At 41.6% G+C, this 19,620-nt stretch overlaps 1 protein-coding gene across 1 annotated transcript in view; it reads left to right on the forward strand.

Annotated features, from left to right (window-relative positions):
* LOC148214384 (autism susceptibility gene 2 protein homolog) overlaps window positions 1–18,980 on the forward strand; it is a 613,231-nt gene extending 594,251 nt beyond the window's left edge. Inside the window, exons 5-6 of the mRNA XM_088152562.1 lie at window positions 18,858–18,887; window positions 18,972–18,980. Of these exons, the coding sequence (XP_088008688.1) occupies window positions 18,858–18,887; window positions 18,972–18,980 (39 nt within the window). The remainder of the gene's footprint in view (window positions 1–18,857; window positions 18,888–18,971) is intronic.
* Window positions 18,981–19,620: the final 640 nt, after the last annotated feature.

Genomic DNA, 19,620 nt, shown 5'->3' on the forward strand with positions numbered 1-19,620 from the left:
CACCAAAGTTTTAACAAAACTGTTAAAAATGTGCAAGATAAAACAAACTTATAGCTGCATTTGCCAACAAAAATCAACAGCAATGCTGCTATTACCTTTGCTGCTGCTTCGGTTATTACCACTATGATTACTACTATTATTAAAACACATGCCTTCCAGTTGGCTCAGCTCCTCGTAACTGCATCCATGCATCCATGTAGTTTCCTGGCAGCGTTATGAAAGTGGTTTGCTAGTGTCTTCTTCTGGAATGTTTCTTTAACTAGTCAACAGCCTTGGAATTCTTAAGTGGTCTTTCATTCCAAATTTGCTTAGCTTCTGAGATCAACTAAGATCAGCAAAATGCTATTACTAGCACCACTTTTTCTTTCCCCCTTGTTGCTGATTTACTCCTCTTCTTTTTATGGCAGATTCTTCTTTTTTTTTTCCCCCAAAAAAGTGTCCATGGAAAGTTTTTGAAATTCCAGCTGAAGCACCACTTCCAAAATCTGACTTAAAAATCCACATATTTAGAGAGTGCTTAGGTTGTGGAATGCTACTTCATAAGGAAGAGCCTTCAGGTGTCTAAGATAAAGAAAAGGCTTCTTCTGTAGTATTTTATTACCAGGTATGTTTTAGTTATATGGAAAGGGAACAAAACAGAAGCAAATTCAATACATTAAAAACTATGATAGAAAAAATATATCTGAAAATGAAGGAAAAAATGGAACAATGAAGACAATCCATTTCAGACATTAAGATCAGGAATTTGAAATTTAAACATCTTGGAGAGAGTTTTGAAAAAGGCAACATTTGGAAGTATCCTATTCAGTTGATGATACTCTCCTTCTGTTCACGCAAACTAGGGATGATATAAAAAGCAAAATGAAAACATTTCATCCCTCCCTACCTTTCCCATAACACACAAAAAAAACCCAACTGTTCCTCCTAATCTGGGGATATCATGTCACTAGCCATTCCCTTGGCAGACTTTGGAGGCTGAAAAAATAGTCTTAAAAATGTGTAGCAAACCTAGTTACAAAAAATAATGTCCATCTTGATCTAGAGAAATAGCATAGGATAAAGGATGGTGCCATCCTGTCCCATGGACATCCATCATATTCTTCAATAGCACATCTTTGCAGGAATAGGATCACAGACAGGATCATGGGGACATAAGGTGGATATTCATCAAAGTAAGCTTTTAAAGCATGCATTTTTAAAGTCCCCAAAAGAGAAGGAGAATAGGCATACAATATACTCCCACATTACAGACCTTAAATAAATTTGGGTTGGATATAAATATGTGTAGACAGAGTGATTTAATATAATGCAATGGATGGGTTTTAGATGTCCATTTACATTTGTCTGATTCCCATTGTAATAATGCAAGTAAACAACTCGATTGTCAGACCCGATCCTATAAAATCTATTTTTCCCACCCACTACCTTCCTGGTTTATAATTCATTACTTGCATTGTTGTGATCTATTTTGTTCTATATTATTTATGGCAGCCTTTATCATCTTGGGATGATGTATAATTTAAATTGCAAGACCGCAAAGAAAGCTAGGATTATTGGAAATCTAACAGTAGTAAATGGTCAACTGGTGTGCAAATCAGTTTCCAAGAAGACATATTTCCACACGTTCCACTGTGTGAACAGAGTTTAATTACTTGTTTTAAAACAAAAACATGGAACTATTAAAGCAGATAAGCAGGAATGTCTGCAAGGCCTGGTAAAAAACGTCAAGATGTCAGCCATGACAATGAGATCACTGTTCTACCTTTGATCATGCCCTTGGGGCTGCCATCTTGATTTTTTTTTTTTTAATTCTGCTCTGTGCACACCCTGCAGGTAGGAATCCAATATATTCTGAAAACTAGAGATGTGGTTCTTTCAGAATTCATGAAAAGTACTGCATATATTTCTGTGTCATTTCACACCACCATTTCTTTCAGTAAATCATTATTTTTTTAAAAACCTCATGCAGGTTTGGGTGCATGATTCCTCAATATATGCTATTGTGCAAAGTGTGTTTCTCTGCAATTTTATTTTTCATGCAACTATAATAACTTTTTTTTTCCTGTCGATCTGTTTTGCTGGTCAATGTTCAAAATAAAATGACTGACTTTTTTTCTATTCATGTTTTCCTAAACGTAACTAGTCCTAACATCCTGTGCTTTTCTTTCTCTCTCTTTCTTGGTATCTATCTTCCCCAAATACATGCTGGGCCATTTTAGTGAATTTTCCAGCAAAGAAAACAGACATCAACCATCTCTGTAGACTTTATTTACAGGAAATAAAAGCCTGGTTGAATGTTAGGGAAAACTTCCTAAGTAAAGAGCAGTTCTATAGTTGAACCCATCACAGAGGGAAGTGGTGGCACCTCCCTTCATTGGGTGTATTCATGCAAAGGCTGGAGCACCATCTGGTGAGGATAGTTTAATTTGGATTCCTGCACTGGACAGAGGGACTACACTCAACGGTCACTTCCCACTCTAGGTTACTCCACTTCCCGCTCTTGTTGATGATACTCTAGAATACTCCGTGTTTTGTTCTTGTTGATAATACAATGTAATCTGCTTAGGTGGACCCACAAATATTTGGTAAAAAGAATCCTGCCTTCTTTTTGAAACCAAATTTTATGAAAGGTCATGACTTGGAAGGCTTAACCAGTTGCCATACCTGGAATTCTGTATTGGTTGATTGATACAATTGATAAGGCTGCCCATTTATAAGGCTATCCAGAGCAATCACTCTGGATATCATACAAAGTAAAATCAACAATAATTATACCAACAGTCCAAAAAACAAATGTCCAAGGTCACAGAAATAATTCCCAAAGTCAGGGTAGAAAAAGCAACAGTAAAAGCAATCAACCAGCAGAGCTTGCTCAACCTCCTGGTTTATATGCCTGGGAGAATAGCCAAGTCTTTAGTGCCTTGTGAAAGGTTAGCAGGGTGGGGGCCATTCAAATCTCCAGAAGGATCCTGTTCAACAGGGCAGGTGCTGCAACAGAGAAGGCACAACTTCTGGGTCCAGTAAGATTACATTGCTTGATAGAAGGGACCTGAAGTATGCCCTCCCTGGTAGTTCTGGTGGAGTGAGCAGAAACAGTCAGAAACAGGCAGTCCTGCAAATAACCTAGTCCTATGTCATGGAGGGGTTTAAGCATCTAACACAACCAGCACCTTGAATTGCACCCAAAAGCCCACTGGGAGCCAACGCAGCTCAGGGAGCAGCAGCGTTCCATTAGCGTAGCATGGAATGCCAGGTGCTACCTGTACTGCTTCGTTCTGGACCAAGTGCAGCTTCTGAAGGGTCTTAAAGGGTAGCCCCATGTAATTTAAACAGGAAGTGACTAAAACATGAGTAAGGCCTCCCAGACCAGAAGTGGGCTCTATGTCTTTGTATTTGGCTGAGGAAGGCAGCCTGCCCTCTCGTTCTCCCTTGCAATGTTTATCCCTGCTGTCTGTCCAGATTAGAGCAAGACACAAATGACCTTTCAAATGTGTGGCCAGAGGAGTTGGCTGGAATGACATTTCTAAATTTCTTCACGGAAAGTAGAAATACTCCAACGGGGTCCCAAGGACAAGAATTTTACTGACATTTTCTCTGCCAATGCCCCATGGGGCTAGTTGCCTCCTGATTTCATTGGAACTTTATCAAGGCCTAGTATGCAAAGGATTCAAGAAAGTGCTGGAGAAAAGTTTGAACAGTGAAAACCAGGACACTCGTACCTGCTCTATGTGCAAGAACATGATACTCCACCTACGAGCATTTCTCCAAAATAACCTTCTCCTTGGAAAAGGAATTCTAAAGCAGATCTTCTTTCATTAAACTGAATGAGTTTACCTGTGTTCATCTGTGTTGCGTTCCTGAGCAGAATCTCTTTTTGACTGCCTGGTTGCCAGTTATCCTCCCATCTCCTCTTTTAACATCAATGGCTCAGCCTGGTACCCTCTCCTTGTAGACCACATATTTCATTCAGCTGTTGTGTGCATAGCAGCACATGCGTGTGACATATGAATGATATAGATGAGATACATCAGCTTTCCATTCCTATTGTGTTTGAAGTGGCTGAACTATCACTCTGATGGTTTTCTCCAGCAATTCTGGTAATCAAAAAAGTCTTCTCCATTTGCGGATTCACAAAAGCCAGATCTGGTGCTTCCAATGAGTCACTGTAAATGCCAGAAGAGGCTTTTGATACATCTACAGCAGATGAATAGAAGCTGCTTCCATTACTAAAGCTGCTAGGGAAAGTTGTTAGAGTAACTCAGAGCATCCAATCAAGGTAAATTACATCTTCCTCCCACAGATCTATTGTAGCAACCACTTCTCTTTTCTATACCTTTTATTTCTAACAAAGTGTGGCAATGTGGTCACCTACCCTTGGCTAGCAATATGAGCCAACCTTCTGATAGAATTAAATAGGAACATTAAGTTGGAGTATTCCCTTAGACTGGCAATTAGATCTCTCTCTCTCTCTTTTTTTTCATCCCCTCCATACCCATTTTTGATAAACTGACAAACACTTCTTGGGTTATTGCTTACTGGAAATGTGCATAGATAAGAAAGAAAGACAGGATTTTAGTGAGCTTCTTGAAGTTCTTGAATACTGAAGTGTTGCTGTCTGTTCTATCTTTAATTGGCTGAGTTCATACTTCCCATTAATCCCCACCCAAACCTCACTGTGGGTGTGATGGTATCTGGGAAAGACCTTGGGAGACTGGGCAAAGAGATGCTGCCAAGGGAATGGTCAGATAAGAGACAGCAGAGCCCGCAACTGGATAGTGGGTGGGGCAAGAGGCTCAGAAGAGAATCCCTCCCCTAGTTTCTCAGGCTGTAAAGGAGACAGGGGAAGGATGTACTTTCAGACTTGCAAGATTCTGTCAATGTAGCTTTATAATAAAGTACAATCAGCTCATCTGGTTGTGATTCCTTTCTGGTTTACCCCGCGAGGCCGACATCAATCTTACAAGTGCTAAAGTACAATTATCCCTCATCTCCTTTACACCCCAAGAAACTGGGGGGAGAGGGGAGCCTCTTGTTCCACCCACTGTCCAGTTGCGGGCTATGCTGTCTCTTATCTGACCGTTCCCTTGGCAGCGTCTCTTTGCCCAGTCTCCCAAGGTCTTTCCCACATATCATCACAGTGGGTCATTAGAGATGATCTTCAGATGTTCCTAACTATGAGGAGGGTCTGAATCATAATTGTCAATTACTCATAACAAGTTTTGTCGTGCAGTAAGCATTCCTTCACCACAATTCTTCTCCAATTATGTTCTTATAGGGGAAAAAAAAGGCAACGGAAGAGAGGTATGATTGATAAAATCACAGATGGCATGGAGAAAGGGGATGGAGGGAAGCTGTTTCCTCTTAAAATGTTAGGACTAGGGTCATCCAATGAAACTGATTGGAAGGAGATTTAAAGCAGACCCCCCCCAAAAAAACGCACTTCTTCACACAACACAGAATTAATGGGTAGAGACCATTGCCATGAGATGTGATGATGTCTGTTTACTTTGATTACTTTAAGAGAGGGTTGGGTGTCAATACATTCATGAAGGACAGGTCAATTCCCACCCAAACCATGTTGATCAGACATGAAGGCCTAATATTACTTATAGGTCAGGAGCAGCATGACTCCAAATAACACTGCAGAGGAATACACTGGGAGAGGCGTATGTCTTCATCTCCCTCTTGTAGGCACCGCAGAGGCCCATGACCGACCATTATGAGAAACAAAAGGCTGGACTAAAGTTGTCAAAGTTCATGCTAGACATAGTAGGACATCTTGACTCTCAGACACATAATATTATATTGAGGAACTTGCTTATCTACAGAAATCTCACAGCTGCCACACAGATTTTTTATTTAATGCAGATTAGAATGAAGTCATATTCATACAGAAGATCTACCTACACAATAGGTCAATGCTCCAAGTTCCATCAGGCTTTTTCCAAGGCATCAGCTTTTTCTCCTGCCCTTCCAAATCAAGGAATATTCTCTTCATTGTTTTCTTGTTATCACCTTGGATGGAATCAGATCTTCCTTTAAGAGAAGTCCCACTCCTCCCTTGTGGGGTGCCTCAGGGCTTGATGTTCTCACCCCTCCTGTTTAATGTCTACATGAAACTGCTGGCAGAGGCCATCTGTTGGTTTGGGGTCTGATATCATCAGCCCACTGATGCTGTTGATGCTGTCAATGTCCTGACCCAGTGTATGGCATTTGTTCAGGTATGGATGGGGAGAAATAGACTCAGGTTCAATCCTGACAAGACTTAGTAGCTCCTTGGATCTGATGATTTTTCATCGTTGCTCTTGGATGGGGTTGCACTTCCCCATTCAAGACTAGTGTGCAATCTGGAGGTCTACCTGGACTCGCAGCTCCCGCTCAAGGAAGAGGTGGTGGCTGTGGAGGGCCTTAGTATAGATTCATCTGGTCTCCCAGTTGTGTCCTTTCCTAGAGCGGAGGTTAGTCACTCATCTCATCACCTCTTGACTGAACTACTGCAATGCATGAACAGTGGTGGGTGTGCCATGTTATGTTCATGTGTCATCCTGGTTTTTGGAGCTGCACTGGTTGCCACTTGGCTTTTGGGGACAATTCAAGATGCTGTTATTACCTATGAAGCCCTACGTGACATAAAGCTTGGCTATTTGAGGGACTGTCTATCTCCAGTTTCTACCTGCCCAGTGAGATCAAGCAAATTGAGCGCACTTCAGGTCCTTTTAATTAAACAATGCCATCTACTGGGACCAAGGCAGCATGTCTTCTCTGTTACAGCCCTTGCCCTTTGGGACAGCATTCCCCTGACCTGAGATTCATATGGCTCTCATCCTACAGCTGTTCAAGAGGTCATTAAAAATGGGGCTCTGGTCTCAGGTCTGGGACTAGGAAGGACACTGAACAATGGTTCGTTTTTGCTGGTTTATGGTATGCTTGGCTGTTTTCCTCTTCTGGATATGCATGTTTTTTATTGTTTGGGGTGTTTTTCTTTGTATGTATTTAAGCCTCCCAGAGTCTTTTGGGAGCTGTGTGGTCTCCAAATCGAGTGAATGAATGAACGAACAGTAGCAAAAATTGTTCAGCATTGGGGCAAATTGCTTTGCAAGTTGTTTGGCATTCTTTGAAGCTTTATTTGCATGCTGTATTTATAAGGTTCTTGCAACTCCAGGTTCTTCCACTGAGCTAGAAGTTAGATTGAGTGACCTGGAGTCATGGGGGCTCCATCACTGGGGGCATTCAAGCAAAGTTTGCAGCCATTTGTTTGGGATGGTCTGCCTGGGCAACGGATTGGACTAGAAGATCTCCAAGCTCCCTTCCAACCTTATGCTTGGGAATTCTGGGAGCTGAAGTCCACACATCTTAAAGTTGCCAAGGTTGAGAAACACTGCTGTATAACATCTCATTGACTTCTAACATTCAATGATTCTGTGAAACACAGATTCATCCAAGAGCAGGAGAAAGGGGTGTTCCTTACAATCGTGTTTCCATTTTCAGCCCTGGCAGATCTGTGGGAGGGCCATACATCCGTGCTTCAGTTGGGTCTATCATAGTATGGCATTCAAAGGCTCCTTCTCCCTTCCCCATCTGCAGTGCACAGTGATTTCTGGCTGTTCTTCCTCCCTCCCTCCTTCTCTCCCCCCCCCCCCCACTTTAAGCCCAATGTCTAAATGAGGACAGTTGCTTTCTTTTAAAGATGTACAAATAACTTGCCCTCACCTGTCAAGTATGCTCCTTATATTTTACTGGGCCCATTATGAACGCAATCTGCCTGTCGAGGATTTGCATACTTCCTTTCGGGGGAAATAATGACGGCAATCTCTCTCCTGCTCTCCCGTTCGGAGTGTCTCATTTAACCGCACCTGCGAAACCGACAGGCGCAGAGATGAGAAGTGAAAGAGAGCAGTTGATTAAATCATCATCAAGTTGGGCCTTCGAAAGTCAATCCTGCTTCCCGTCCGCAATGATATCCCTTTATCTTAAAGTAATGAGCTATGGCACTTCTGCATCGGGTAATGTGATAAGTTCTATTAGCACGTTCCATTTGCTTCGCAGGCAAGGGCAAGGCATCTCGGCAGTCTTGTATCGCTGCAATCAAAGCAATTGGCTTCCCAGGAGGAGAAGAAAGGAGCAAATGTTCAGGGTGATTTTTTTTTTTTCACAACATGGTGGGGATGGAAGAAAAAAAGTCAGGGGGGCCGTGCATTAGTTTAACCCACCGCATGCTTTGACTTTAAAGACAACCTCTGTCTCCTTCAATACCATGGTGAAGTCTGTCCTCCAGTTGCTTCACCATTTTCTTTCTCTTCTCTTTTTATTTTTCATCATCTTCTTGGAGTGTTTTGCAACCTCTTACTGAGTTATTTGTTTATTAATGTCTATTCTGCCTTTCATTCAGGAGTTGAATGTGGTGTACATTTAAAGATGTACATAGTGCTCCCTTCTTCTGATTTTTCTCCCACAAAAACAACCTTGTGAGATAGGTTGGGTTGAAGAGAGCAACTGGCCCAAATTCCACCAGTGACTTAGGGTGGACTAGAATCTGGGTCTCCCCATTCCTAGTCCAGCACCTTCAGCACTATACCATGCCAGCTCTTAGGTTGAGGGAAGGGGACTAGCCCAGAGTCACCCAGTGGGCTTGTATGATTGAGGATGGACTTCAATCTGGGTTTTCCCAGTCATAGTCCCACATCTTCCCTAGACACCATACTGGGTCTCAACATTTCTTAATGCAAATAGTTTTTTTTTTTTTTTTAAGTCAGTTGATAGAATTGTACAGCTTTGTACTCTTAGATTGCTGTGATGGAATGGACTTATGAAGGCCAGGCTCAGGGAGATAAGCGTGTTCTTAGCCCCCAGCAGGAGCTGGGAAGTTCAAGATGAGGCTAGGACCTCCCTAAGGAATTCACGGTGTTGTGGCTGGCTGGCTTGGGAACTAGGGTTCAGTCTGGGGAGAGTTTCTGTCTGGAGGTTGTAGCTAATAAATGCAACAGAAATGTATTTGCATTGTCTCTTGGAGTTCTTTGGGCTGAACCTGACAATTGCATTCCCACCACACATTTCTTGGGTAATGAATTAGCTTCCCTTCTGGATTCCCACAATAGATTGAACAATAAGCTAGCTAAATGGTGTAGGCTTCCACAACACACTAAACCACAAAACCAAAACCAAAAGAAAGACAAATCAAGGTTAAGGCCAATCAAGCTTTGTACATGGAGTCAAAAACTACAAGATTGTAGGTGCTCATAGTGATAGAGGGCCCTCCCCCTTTTGCACATACATGCTTCAACCTTGTTCAATGTTGCTGTTTTGCCCACAAAATAATTGGTACTCATCACCTGAACCCTTAGTCATAGCAGGAATGATAAGCTGAAACCAGGAGTAACGACCACACGTTGTTTGATTCTGTACACTAACCTTCTCATTTCAGCTACTTTTTCTGGGTGTAAGTAGGGTGTCAAGAAAGGCAAGATGGCAACCAGAAATGTTTGTTTTATTTATTTATTTATTTATTTATTTATTTATTTATTTATTCATCACATTTATATAGCCGTCCATCTCACACAAGTGACTGAGTGGTGTACAACATTATTTATTTTTACACAATTACTAGTTTCTGCCAGCACCAGTCGCAGGGAAGTTGGCTCATCTGGGCTTTCTTCCTCCGCCAATCTTTACCGCCAATTACGTCTAGGCAGGTCCAGCACTGGTTCCTGCTCCCCACGCAGAGCGCCGCCAGCATTTCCTCCCACTGAAATGGGAGTACCTATTTATCTACTCACAGATGGTATGCTTTCGAACTGCTAGGTGGACAGGAGCTAGGTACGAAATGATGGGAGCTCACTCCATCACACTGAGCTGGACCTGAACCGCTGGAATGTCGACCATTTCTGGCCGGCAACTCCAGCATCATTAAGCCACCACACCACCGCGTCCCCCACTTCTGATTGAAACTCCACTTCTGTTAATGTGCTTCAACGCATGTAAAAAGGGGCAGGGCTTTGATCATGCAATTGTGACCACCATCTTGACTTTTTTGACACACATACACACACATACACCCTTGTGGGTACCCTTGGCTGGAAGCTTTGTTCACTCCCTCACAACATATTGTGTATAAAATGCCAATACAGACCTTATTTCTGCAGCTAATGATATAATGCTTCAAACACGTACCAGGTAGAACATTATTCTAGCTATTTAAAAAAAAAAATAAAAAAAAATTGTGCAGCAGCTGAACTATCTCCAAGGAAGAAAAATGAAAAATTACTTTTGAATGTAATTTTTGAACGTTTGCGAAAATGAAACCATGTCTTATGAGCCCCAGATGACATTTTGCTAGTTTGGTACAGAACACATAATGGTCTGGGGATGGGAAAGGAAGCAAATATAAATATTCCATTGCTTCCTAATGCTTTGTATTTGTTTGTTTGTTGGTGCATCATGAATATGCAATTCAGATTGATTTGTTGCCGTTAGCCATTTGCCAATGGCTAGGTCTATGGCCTTTTAAGGGCACATTTAGATGTTTAAAACCGTGTTGTGGGCATTCTCACAAAATGGCTGTCATGGGGGGACGGGGAAGGCCATTTACAGAATGGCTGCCAGGTACAAAAGACACCATTCCTAAAAAGCAAATGGATAAAGCTAAATTCACTCTGGACAAGTGTACCTTCTCCAAGGGTGTAATTAGATGGCAACGGTGTGGTCTTAGCCCCCTCCAAACAGTTACTGTTGTAAATCCCTTTTTCTTTCATTTCCTTCATATCATGTGACAGCCAAAGACATTCATGGAAATGAAAATAGCATTTTGCTTGCTCCATGCCAAACATGATGATGGTGATGGTGACGGTGATGGTGATGGTGATGGTGATGGTGATGGTGATGGTGATGGTGATGGTGACGATGATGATGATGATGATGATGATGATGATGATGATGATGATGATGATGATTTTGAATTGGATAGAGCAGAGCCCTGGAAGGTGCCAACAGAAGTAACTGCAACACGCCAGGCGCCTTCAGGAATCACACTGAACATGGGGGTTCCCACCAAACTAGGCAATAAATTATTTTTCAACTTTCTTGATTAACGTTTGTGCCTTTCATTCAAACTTGTTCCTTCCTTTGGTTTTGGTGACCTATTTCTTTTCTCATTGTGTATGGTATTAGGCCAAGTATTAGCAAGGTATTGATCATTATAAGAATTCCAGTGTTAAGACTTGGCGAATGACATTGCTTGCTTTCAACTTCCAACCGCCTGCTCCTCCTGCTTTCTTCTGTGCTGCGTCTTTCTGACTGGAAACTGGGGATGGTGATGATGATGACTATGATAATACTAACAATATCATCCAGTATAAGACTCTTTGGGAGCTATTTTGGCTGACATCTTTGAGGAAAGTGCCATTAATCAATAAAGAAGGGCATTACTGTATGATCCATAGAAAAAGGCAAAAAAGAAATGCCGTATCCCGAAGGCTTTGAAGAAGGTCACGCTCAGTGAATTAGGCCAGGATAAAGGTTGCATTGAAATAAAATAAGGCAGTGGGCTGAGGGAGGAATGAGAGGCAGAAGGAATTGCAAATGGGATCCTAAATGGATTCCACCAGGCAGGCTTTTTGTAGGATCAGCCTTGCTACAGTGATGAAGGGAATCAGGGCATAGGATTTTCTCCCTGCTTTCAGCAGTGAAGGTATTCTTTTCCTTCCCCTTTCAGAAGAAGGGGACCTGATTGTACTGCTTCAATCTCATTTTTGCCCTCTTCCTAAGCTGTCAGACTGTCCTAGGAGAAGAGATGCAAGAGGATATTGTTAGCAACGTAAAAGAGCATTCCAGGAGGTCGGCGAGGGTTTGCCCTGGAATCCCTTTGCATTTCTTCTACAGTGAGAGGGAGAAGGAGGCAAAGATACATTAACAGCATACTCCCAGCTGGAGAAGATGCCAGATGTCAACAAGAAATGGATTGGAAATACGAAAGCGGGACTTTTTCCTTGAAAGATGTACTGAAGTGCATGTGGCTTCAGAAGTTGTTTCCTTGCACTTGGAGAAGCCAAATTTAGTTCATATGGCAAAACATGGAGTTAACCACCAATGCAGCCAGCTCAGATTTTGGCCAGAAATCTGCAAGAGAGCAAAATAAATTTTGTCCTGCTAAACTGAGATTGTTTCAACTGAAGATAGGAGAAACTGAAGAGTCAGGAGATTCTTCCTTATTTCAAGTTTGGATCTTTTTTCCTGACCATGAGAGCTGTTAAGCAGTAGAACAGTCTGCTCCCTGGGGCTGTGGGGGCTCCATCACTGAAGGTTTTCAGGGAAAGGTTGGACAGCCATTTGTCTGGGATGGTCTGAGGATTCCTACCCTGGCCAGGGGATTTATTTATTTATTTAAAAGGCTTGTATGGCCACAATTATGTAAAACACAACTCTGGGCAGCTGACAGCAAGAATAAAACCAAAGACAATAAAATAAAGAAAGCCAGGTGTCTGATTCACGATCTCCAATTCATGGAGCCATTCAATCCTCAAGCTCCAATCTCACCCTACCCCAGTGCCTGAGGGAAAAGCCAACTTTTCATGGCCTTCTGGAAGGTTAAGAGGGTGAGGTCCTGCTAGATCAAAAGGGGTATGGTGTTCCACAGGGCAGGGGCTGCTAAGGAAAAGGCATGCTTCTAAGATTTCACTAGATGGCAACATTTAAAGGAAGTGATCTGGAGTATTCCTATCCTATCCTAGTCTGGTGGAGTGGGCAGATACCCTCAGGAAAAGGTGGTCCTGCAGATAGAAGATTTCTAAGGGCTAGAAGACTTTCAAGGTCCCACCAACCCAAACACTCTATGAATTTTCTATAGAACCTCCAGTGTAGTGTCCACCCAGGCCATAAGTGGACAACCTGTGATCCATGGGCCCCATATAGCCCAGGGAGGGAGGGAGGGAGGGAGGGAGGAAGGAAGGAAGGAAGGAAGGAAGGAAGGAAGGAAGGAAGGAAGGAAGGAAGGAAGGAAGGAAGGAAGGAAGGAAGGAAGGAAAATATATAATCTCCCAGTATTTTTTTCTACAGAAAAGATCCAAAATCATTGATACTCCTCCCTAAACACCAAAACTGCCCTGAAATCCTAGATCTACCCTTGTGTGCGTCACTGCCTGACGTTTCCCAATCCCTGTGCAATCCCTTCTTGTGATAGATAGCTATAGAAGTCTGTTCAACCATCCCAGCCACCCAAATGTTGTCCACTTTGATGTAATGCACTACGGGAAATTAAAATAATAAATTGTAAGGGTCTTCTGCTCAAAGCTGGAAGGGAGTTAAAGCTATATCAGTGCAGCAACAGCCCTGCTTGGTTAGTGTAAGTCTAGGGAGTTCTGTAGAGGGACACATGACATTGTTTGTATTTCATTTGACAATACCTAAATTAACTGAAGAGGTACCAATGCACTGCCTGCAAAAGCCTTTTTTAATTTATTTAAACAATTTATACAGCCCTCAATCTCACAAAAGTGACCCTAGGTGGCACACAAGGATTAAAAACAACAATTTAACAACAACCATAATGTCCGAGGACACAAACCCAACTCATAAAAAAGAAAAACCAACTTTAAGCAATAGAACATGCCTAACCACCCAGCCCAAACTCCTGGGGGAACAACCAACTTTCAACTTTATTGATTAGTCTTACAACCATATCAACAAGAATAAGAAACATCAGCAAAACAGATAACTGATACACAAAATCCATGATACAATAAAATATTATAATCATAAAATGGGATAGTACTAAATGTAATACTACTATAGAATAATAATATATCGCTAATATCATAAATCCAGATTCATATAAGACCATCACCCCTACATGATACTCCAATCTGTTCTATATATTGGGCTCTCAACTGAGCTGCCTTGTCCAGAAGGGGGAACAACCAGATCTTCAATGCCTTACAAAAGGCTAATAGGGTTGGGGCTATCTGGGGTCATAATTTCCACAACAGTGTAGTGTAGCCATAAAAATGTGGGAGTTGGACCAGGGAGACTGAGGTTTCAAGTCCCTACTTCATCATGGATCTGATCTGGTGACTTTGGGCCAGCCCCTCTCTCCCCCAAGCTGACCTGTTCCACGGGGATGTGGGATAACATTAGTGGAGACTACCCACTTCCTAATACAGCCCTCATTAAGCTCTATGAAAAAAGCAAGATAAACTAATGAATAAATCAGTACCTCCCAATGGTGTCCAACAACTCCCAAGTTTATTATCTGAATTAAATTTATAAAAATGACAACTCTTGCAATCTGGGTTTTTGCAGATAATAATACATGGAATGACCATGCCATTGCACACAATTGTTGGATGGAGCCTGCTGCCTGAAAAAGTTGCTTGTTCCTGAAATTAAGAAAAATTATTGTCACTGGCATCTGTTAGAAGCCCAGTCTAGCCAAAGAATCGAAGCTGAAGGGTTGAGCATCTAAGCGGAATTATTTATTCCATTGATAGCTAAACGTTTGAGAGAGAGATACATGGCCATCCACTTCCAGGTGAATTGGCATCCCTAGACATTGATTAAATTTAAAAATAAATAAAAGTGATCCTCCCAACAAACCTGGGAAATAGGTTAAATTGCAAGATAACTGTCCCAAGGTCACCCAATTAGCACCCAGGTTAAATGGAAATTTTCAGCCTTAAAGTAATTCATTGATACTTATTACCTGGGTAGAACTGCTAATCTGTTCATTGCCTTTCCCTTTCTAGATGTTTCTATTTAAACAATATTGTTGTAGAACATATTATATGGCTTCTGTTGGAATTCTAAATGTAATTCTAAATTTGCAGACCTATGCATACATTTGCATTGGCAAAATTGATACAAATCCACACCCTCTTTTTGTTTGTTTTTCACAATATAGAAAAGGCTGTCCCTTTACTGCAACACCCTCCACCCCCACCCCCATGACTGACAGGTGTGGCTCAATCTCAATCTCTTTGTCTCCAAGCCTTTTTTCTACTCCTGCTTTAAAACCATGCTGGTATCACCCTCACCTTTGTAGCAAAAAATTGAGAATATCAACCCCTGTGGTGGGAGAAGGTTGGGTCTTCTGAATGTGACACCCCATAAATTTAACATAGATCATCTTGCTTTTAGAGCAGAATGGCTTTTCATAGCTATGGGAATCTCCCGTTGATCTTTCTTGGAGATGCCAAGTTATGCATTCTGGGCCCACATGCCATTGTCAACAGGAACCAAACAGGGTGATGGTTTGCCAAGTGTGTTTATTGCCTTTCTATAATGTGTGAGCTGGAGGGTCCTTTCTTTGCCTTGTTTTTCTCTGCCAGACACTGGTGCAGCCATCTCTGAAGGAGGAAGCTATAAAATTGAACAGCCCAACCATGTTGAGAGTGAGATCTGTGAAGTTTGTGGGTCAATGTGAGAATCCAATGTCACAAATGAAACTTGTTCTCCCACCGTAGCTTGTGTGTGGCTTGGTTGGACCTTCTTGGCAACTCCCTGGCTTGGCCAAGCCACAAAGCTATCAGTCAGGGGGCAAACAGAGATGGCGCACATGTTCTCTTTCACACCTCTTTCCCTTTAAAATCAGCTTGGCACCAGCTCTGATTCCATAATGGAAACCAGTCGGTCTCAGTCCTTTGCCATATGCTTAGCTCTGGAGAGAAGGTGCTGCTGGGTATAGCAGTAATGATTTGATGGAGGAATTAAGTGGACCTTGAAATTAGAACTGGACTGTCGGAAAAGGCAGGAAAGCATAATGCATTGGCAATGGAAGCGGTGGTTCCTGGGGATTGTATTGCTTCTAGCGCACTCTGCAGCATCACTGCAGTGCAAGATAACATCTTATGTGAAAATTCAGATGGTGTTGATTAGCTTCACAGTGAGATCTAATGAGTTATGGGTTGGGTGGGTGGCAGAAAAAAGACACTCACTCCTTTCCCCCGGATAAAGCTGTATGGCTCAGAACACAATACACACTTACACACTCACAAATATCTACAAGCTGGCAAAGCAAGAAGGCACCAGTTTAATGTTGTGGCAAAGAATTCTATGAAGAGACATAGCTTAATGTTAAAGCATATGGTTTGTATTTAGAAGGACCTGATATCCTCGAGAAGGGGCAGTCAGTCCCAAGAAGATATTTCATGGCTCCTGGAATGCCCCAATATTACATTATCAAAATTCAACAACCTACCACCACTTACAACAGGGTGATTGCTTGCCAATAAAAGGAATTCAAATTGATAAAAAGAGCATCTCATAACACCAAATATAATTTTATAAGCAAAAAGACCAAAACATCTCCTCCCCCTTCCATCTCCACCCCCTCTGGTGATGTTGTCACCTCCCCGTTAGGGACTGTGGCTAGCCTCATCTGCAGGGGGAACCATTAAAAATTAGTGCACTCCCTCGCTCGACAAAAAAGGCCAATTTGGAATTATTGAAGTAGGTAGATCAGTGGTAAGACTTGATGGCTGTGTTCACGTAACATTCAGGAGGTTGTATGTGAACCAGACCATCATGTCTAGCTAGTGAGGTTATTTTGCATATTATGTTACTGGTTTTATTTTGCTCTGCTTTGTTTTAATCCTGTGTGCACCACCCAGCATCACTGCTTTGCAGTGGGAGGCTATATTGAATGAATGAATGAATGAATGAATGAATGAATGAATGAATGAATGAATGAATGAATGAATGAATGAGCAAGCTTATTTATTTGGGCATTTAACATTATGTTATCTTGTGCTTTCTTAACCTGGTTTAGAGGCATCATGCTGAAATTTGCAGAAGCATTCACAGTTGAGGACAATAAGTAGAGCTGAAGTCATAATCCTAGTTCATAAACAAAGTTGATGATCCTAGGCCAAGGTTCTGTGGGCAAGGCAAGAGGCACAGTTGAGTCCAGACAAAAGATTTACATTTCTAGAGAAGCTATGATAGCTTGAAGGCAAGGTACAGAGCATACAAGGTTAAGTTGTTGTCAGAATTTGTTCCAATGTTATAACTGTACCTGAGCAGAGCTTTGAATGTAGGAAGACCCGTTCTTCTTCTAAGCACAGCTGGTGCTAGCCATCTCCCAGCTACGCTAGGTCTATCCCTCCCTTTTGGCTTTTCAGACAGCGGTAGTAGTAATCCCACAGTCTAGGCAATCAGGATGGTGAGTCAAAAAAATCACTCTCCAAGAACAGGATCATGGAAGTAGGTCATGGTTCTGCCTCACCACTGGGACTGCAGCCTGGCTTTTTTATGTCACTTCTATCTGGTATCTCATCCTGTTCTTCTTCCTTATCCATGGACAATCATACATCAGAGGCTATTGGGTTTTCCTAATGGCCATTGCAAAAAAAGGCTTGTGCTTTGCAGCCCAACTATTCTGGAACTGATGAAAATAATTTTTTATGAACATAAGAAGACTCCTACTGGATCAGGCCACAGCTCATCTAATCCAGTTTTCTGTGATTCACGATGGCCAAACAGATACATTTGGGAAGCTCACAACTCCAGACTGAAGGGTGAGAGCCTCTTCTAATGTCATGTCCCATTGAGGTATACTTAAGACATGCTGCCTGTAATTCAGCACCGCCAATAGTAGTAGGCATTGATAATCTGTTCCTTCATGAATAGCTCCAGTTTCAGTTTCATAATGCACTGTGTATAAAAGTATTTCCATCTTTTGGTTCCTCAATCTCCCTGCACTCAGTTTCAATGGACATTGTGTTTGTGGGTATGCGCTGGGTGGGCAAAGGTGGGGCACAATGAGAAATGTGCAGATGACATCATCATACCAATGCCGTGACTTACATTCTTGCATCAGATATTGGGATGCAAGTATGAAAGACTGGCTTTGGGGAGGGGATGTCATTGGGCATCATCATTTTAGTGTGTCATCGTAATTTGACATGGATGATGATTGAGTTGGTGGAAGATGGAATGAACCATCCTTGTTCTTGCAGCATTGTACTGATGATATGGTCATGGGAAAGATCCTCCACTTTATGATGGATTTTAGAATGGTGCTTCCTTTTTCTTCCAGTGTAAAAATAATTAATCATGTATTGGGGATTCTGCAGGACTGAAAAGGATGCTTGGGGGACTCAGCGTTTGTGTGCATCAGAACTTAAATGTGCTTCTCATATATTTCACTTGGGAATGAATGAATGGATCAGTCAGTCATCTTAAAATTATCTGATGGCCATATTAATTTGAACAATGTTTTATAGTTGATATTATTTTGAAATGAGAAAATAATTTATCAGTCTATGTTGCAGATCAAATTATATGTATTCTAAAATCAGATAAAAACTATTTACTACAGTGAACTTTTCTCCTATCCAGTATAAAAAAGTAGAGTCCAATCCTCTTTGGTTTGAACTCAATTCCTGGATCTTTATGAACACATCCATGTGGTTTTCTTGGCAACGCTCTGCTTTTTGGCATTGCCTTCTTCCAGGATGTTGTTCTTTTGACTTTCCAAGCTAATCCACAGCCTGGATGACGTTCCCTGATAATCTCCTATCCAAATACCAACCAGGTCTGAACCTGCTTAGCTTCCATGCCCAGAAAAGGTCAGTTAGATGCTTTCTGCTGAGATTTCTCATAGTCTGGCTAATTTGGCCAAAAGTTGGAAATATGTTGACCTTGCGTGGAGGACAGAATTGTTCCATGTAATTGAAGTTGTATTTGATATTAGTTAGACATGCTGTGGCCCTCCACCGGGTGGGCCATTTTCAACCCTGGGGAAAAACTTGATGTGTTCTTGAAGATTATACCTTTGTAGGTTATACTCTTGGAATGAGATTTCATTAACACAGAGAGCCTTCTGCATTTGTGGATTGTTTTTAAAGATAATATCTTCCTTTCTATTTCAGTGTGACAGCGACAGTGATCAAGAAGAGAAGGTAAAGTCAGTTTCTGGTGTCTTATTCCCCTTTTTACAATTATTTCTGGTATGGTTCATGGTCTCATTCTCATTTTCACTTTAGTTCATGTAATTTTAGCCTGAAATGTGTAGTATGTATGGTGTGCTAAATCTATAACCTCTTTATCAACATTCCATCATGGTCCATGGTTGGCCAAAGATGATCACATCTCCATTGATCTATTGGATCCATAATTCTCTTACTACAGTGGACTCCAGTAGTTCTGAAGTGGGGGTTTCTTGTTTGCCCCTTTGCTTGGGCATAGAATGTCCTGCAATTCTAGACAGTTATCTAAAATGGAGTCATCTATAACACCTACACTTTAAACCAAGGATAGGTAATTGGGTAATATCTATCATCCATACTCAGCATCCCCAACGGCAAGAGGTTATAGGTATTTTAATCCAAGATACCTTAGAAAATAACATGGACTTGTTATGCAGTTATGAATTACTTGAAAAATCTTTTGGTGTTTTGGGGATGGTGGGACCATGTAGTTCATTATTTAGCTTTGACTCCTGTGACACCATCCTGGCTATTTGTGCAAAATGGGTAAATTCTGCTATTTTAGATATTGACTTTTCTGTGAGTTTTCTTTTGTTGAATATTGATGCCTGAAAGTTGAGTGGGAAAGGTTTTCTTTTGCACTACCAAGTTCTTTTACTTGTCGAGTTGCTTCTCAAAACACACTGGAATCTATTTCAAAGATGGA

Source organism: Python bivittatus, unplaced genomic scaffold (genome assembly GCF_059951505.1).
Source record: "Python bivittatus isolate LINGU-HERP-01145 unplaced genomic scaffold, Pbiv_v1 ctg000690_np1212, whole genome shotgun sequence".
Classification (NCBI taxonomy): Eukaryota; Metazoa; Chordata; class Lepidosauria; order Squamata; family Pythonidae; genus Python; species Python bivittatus.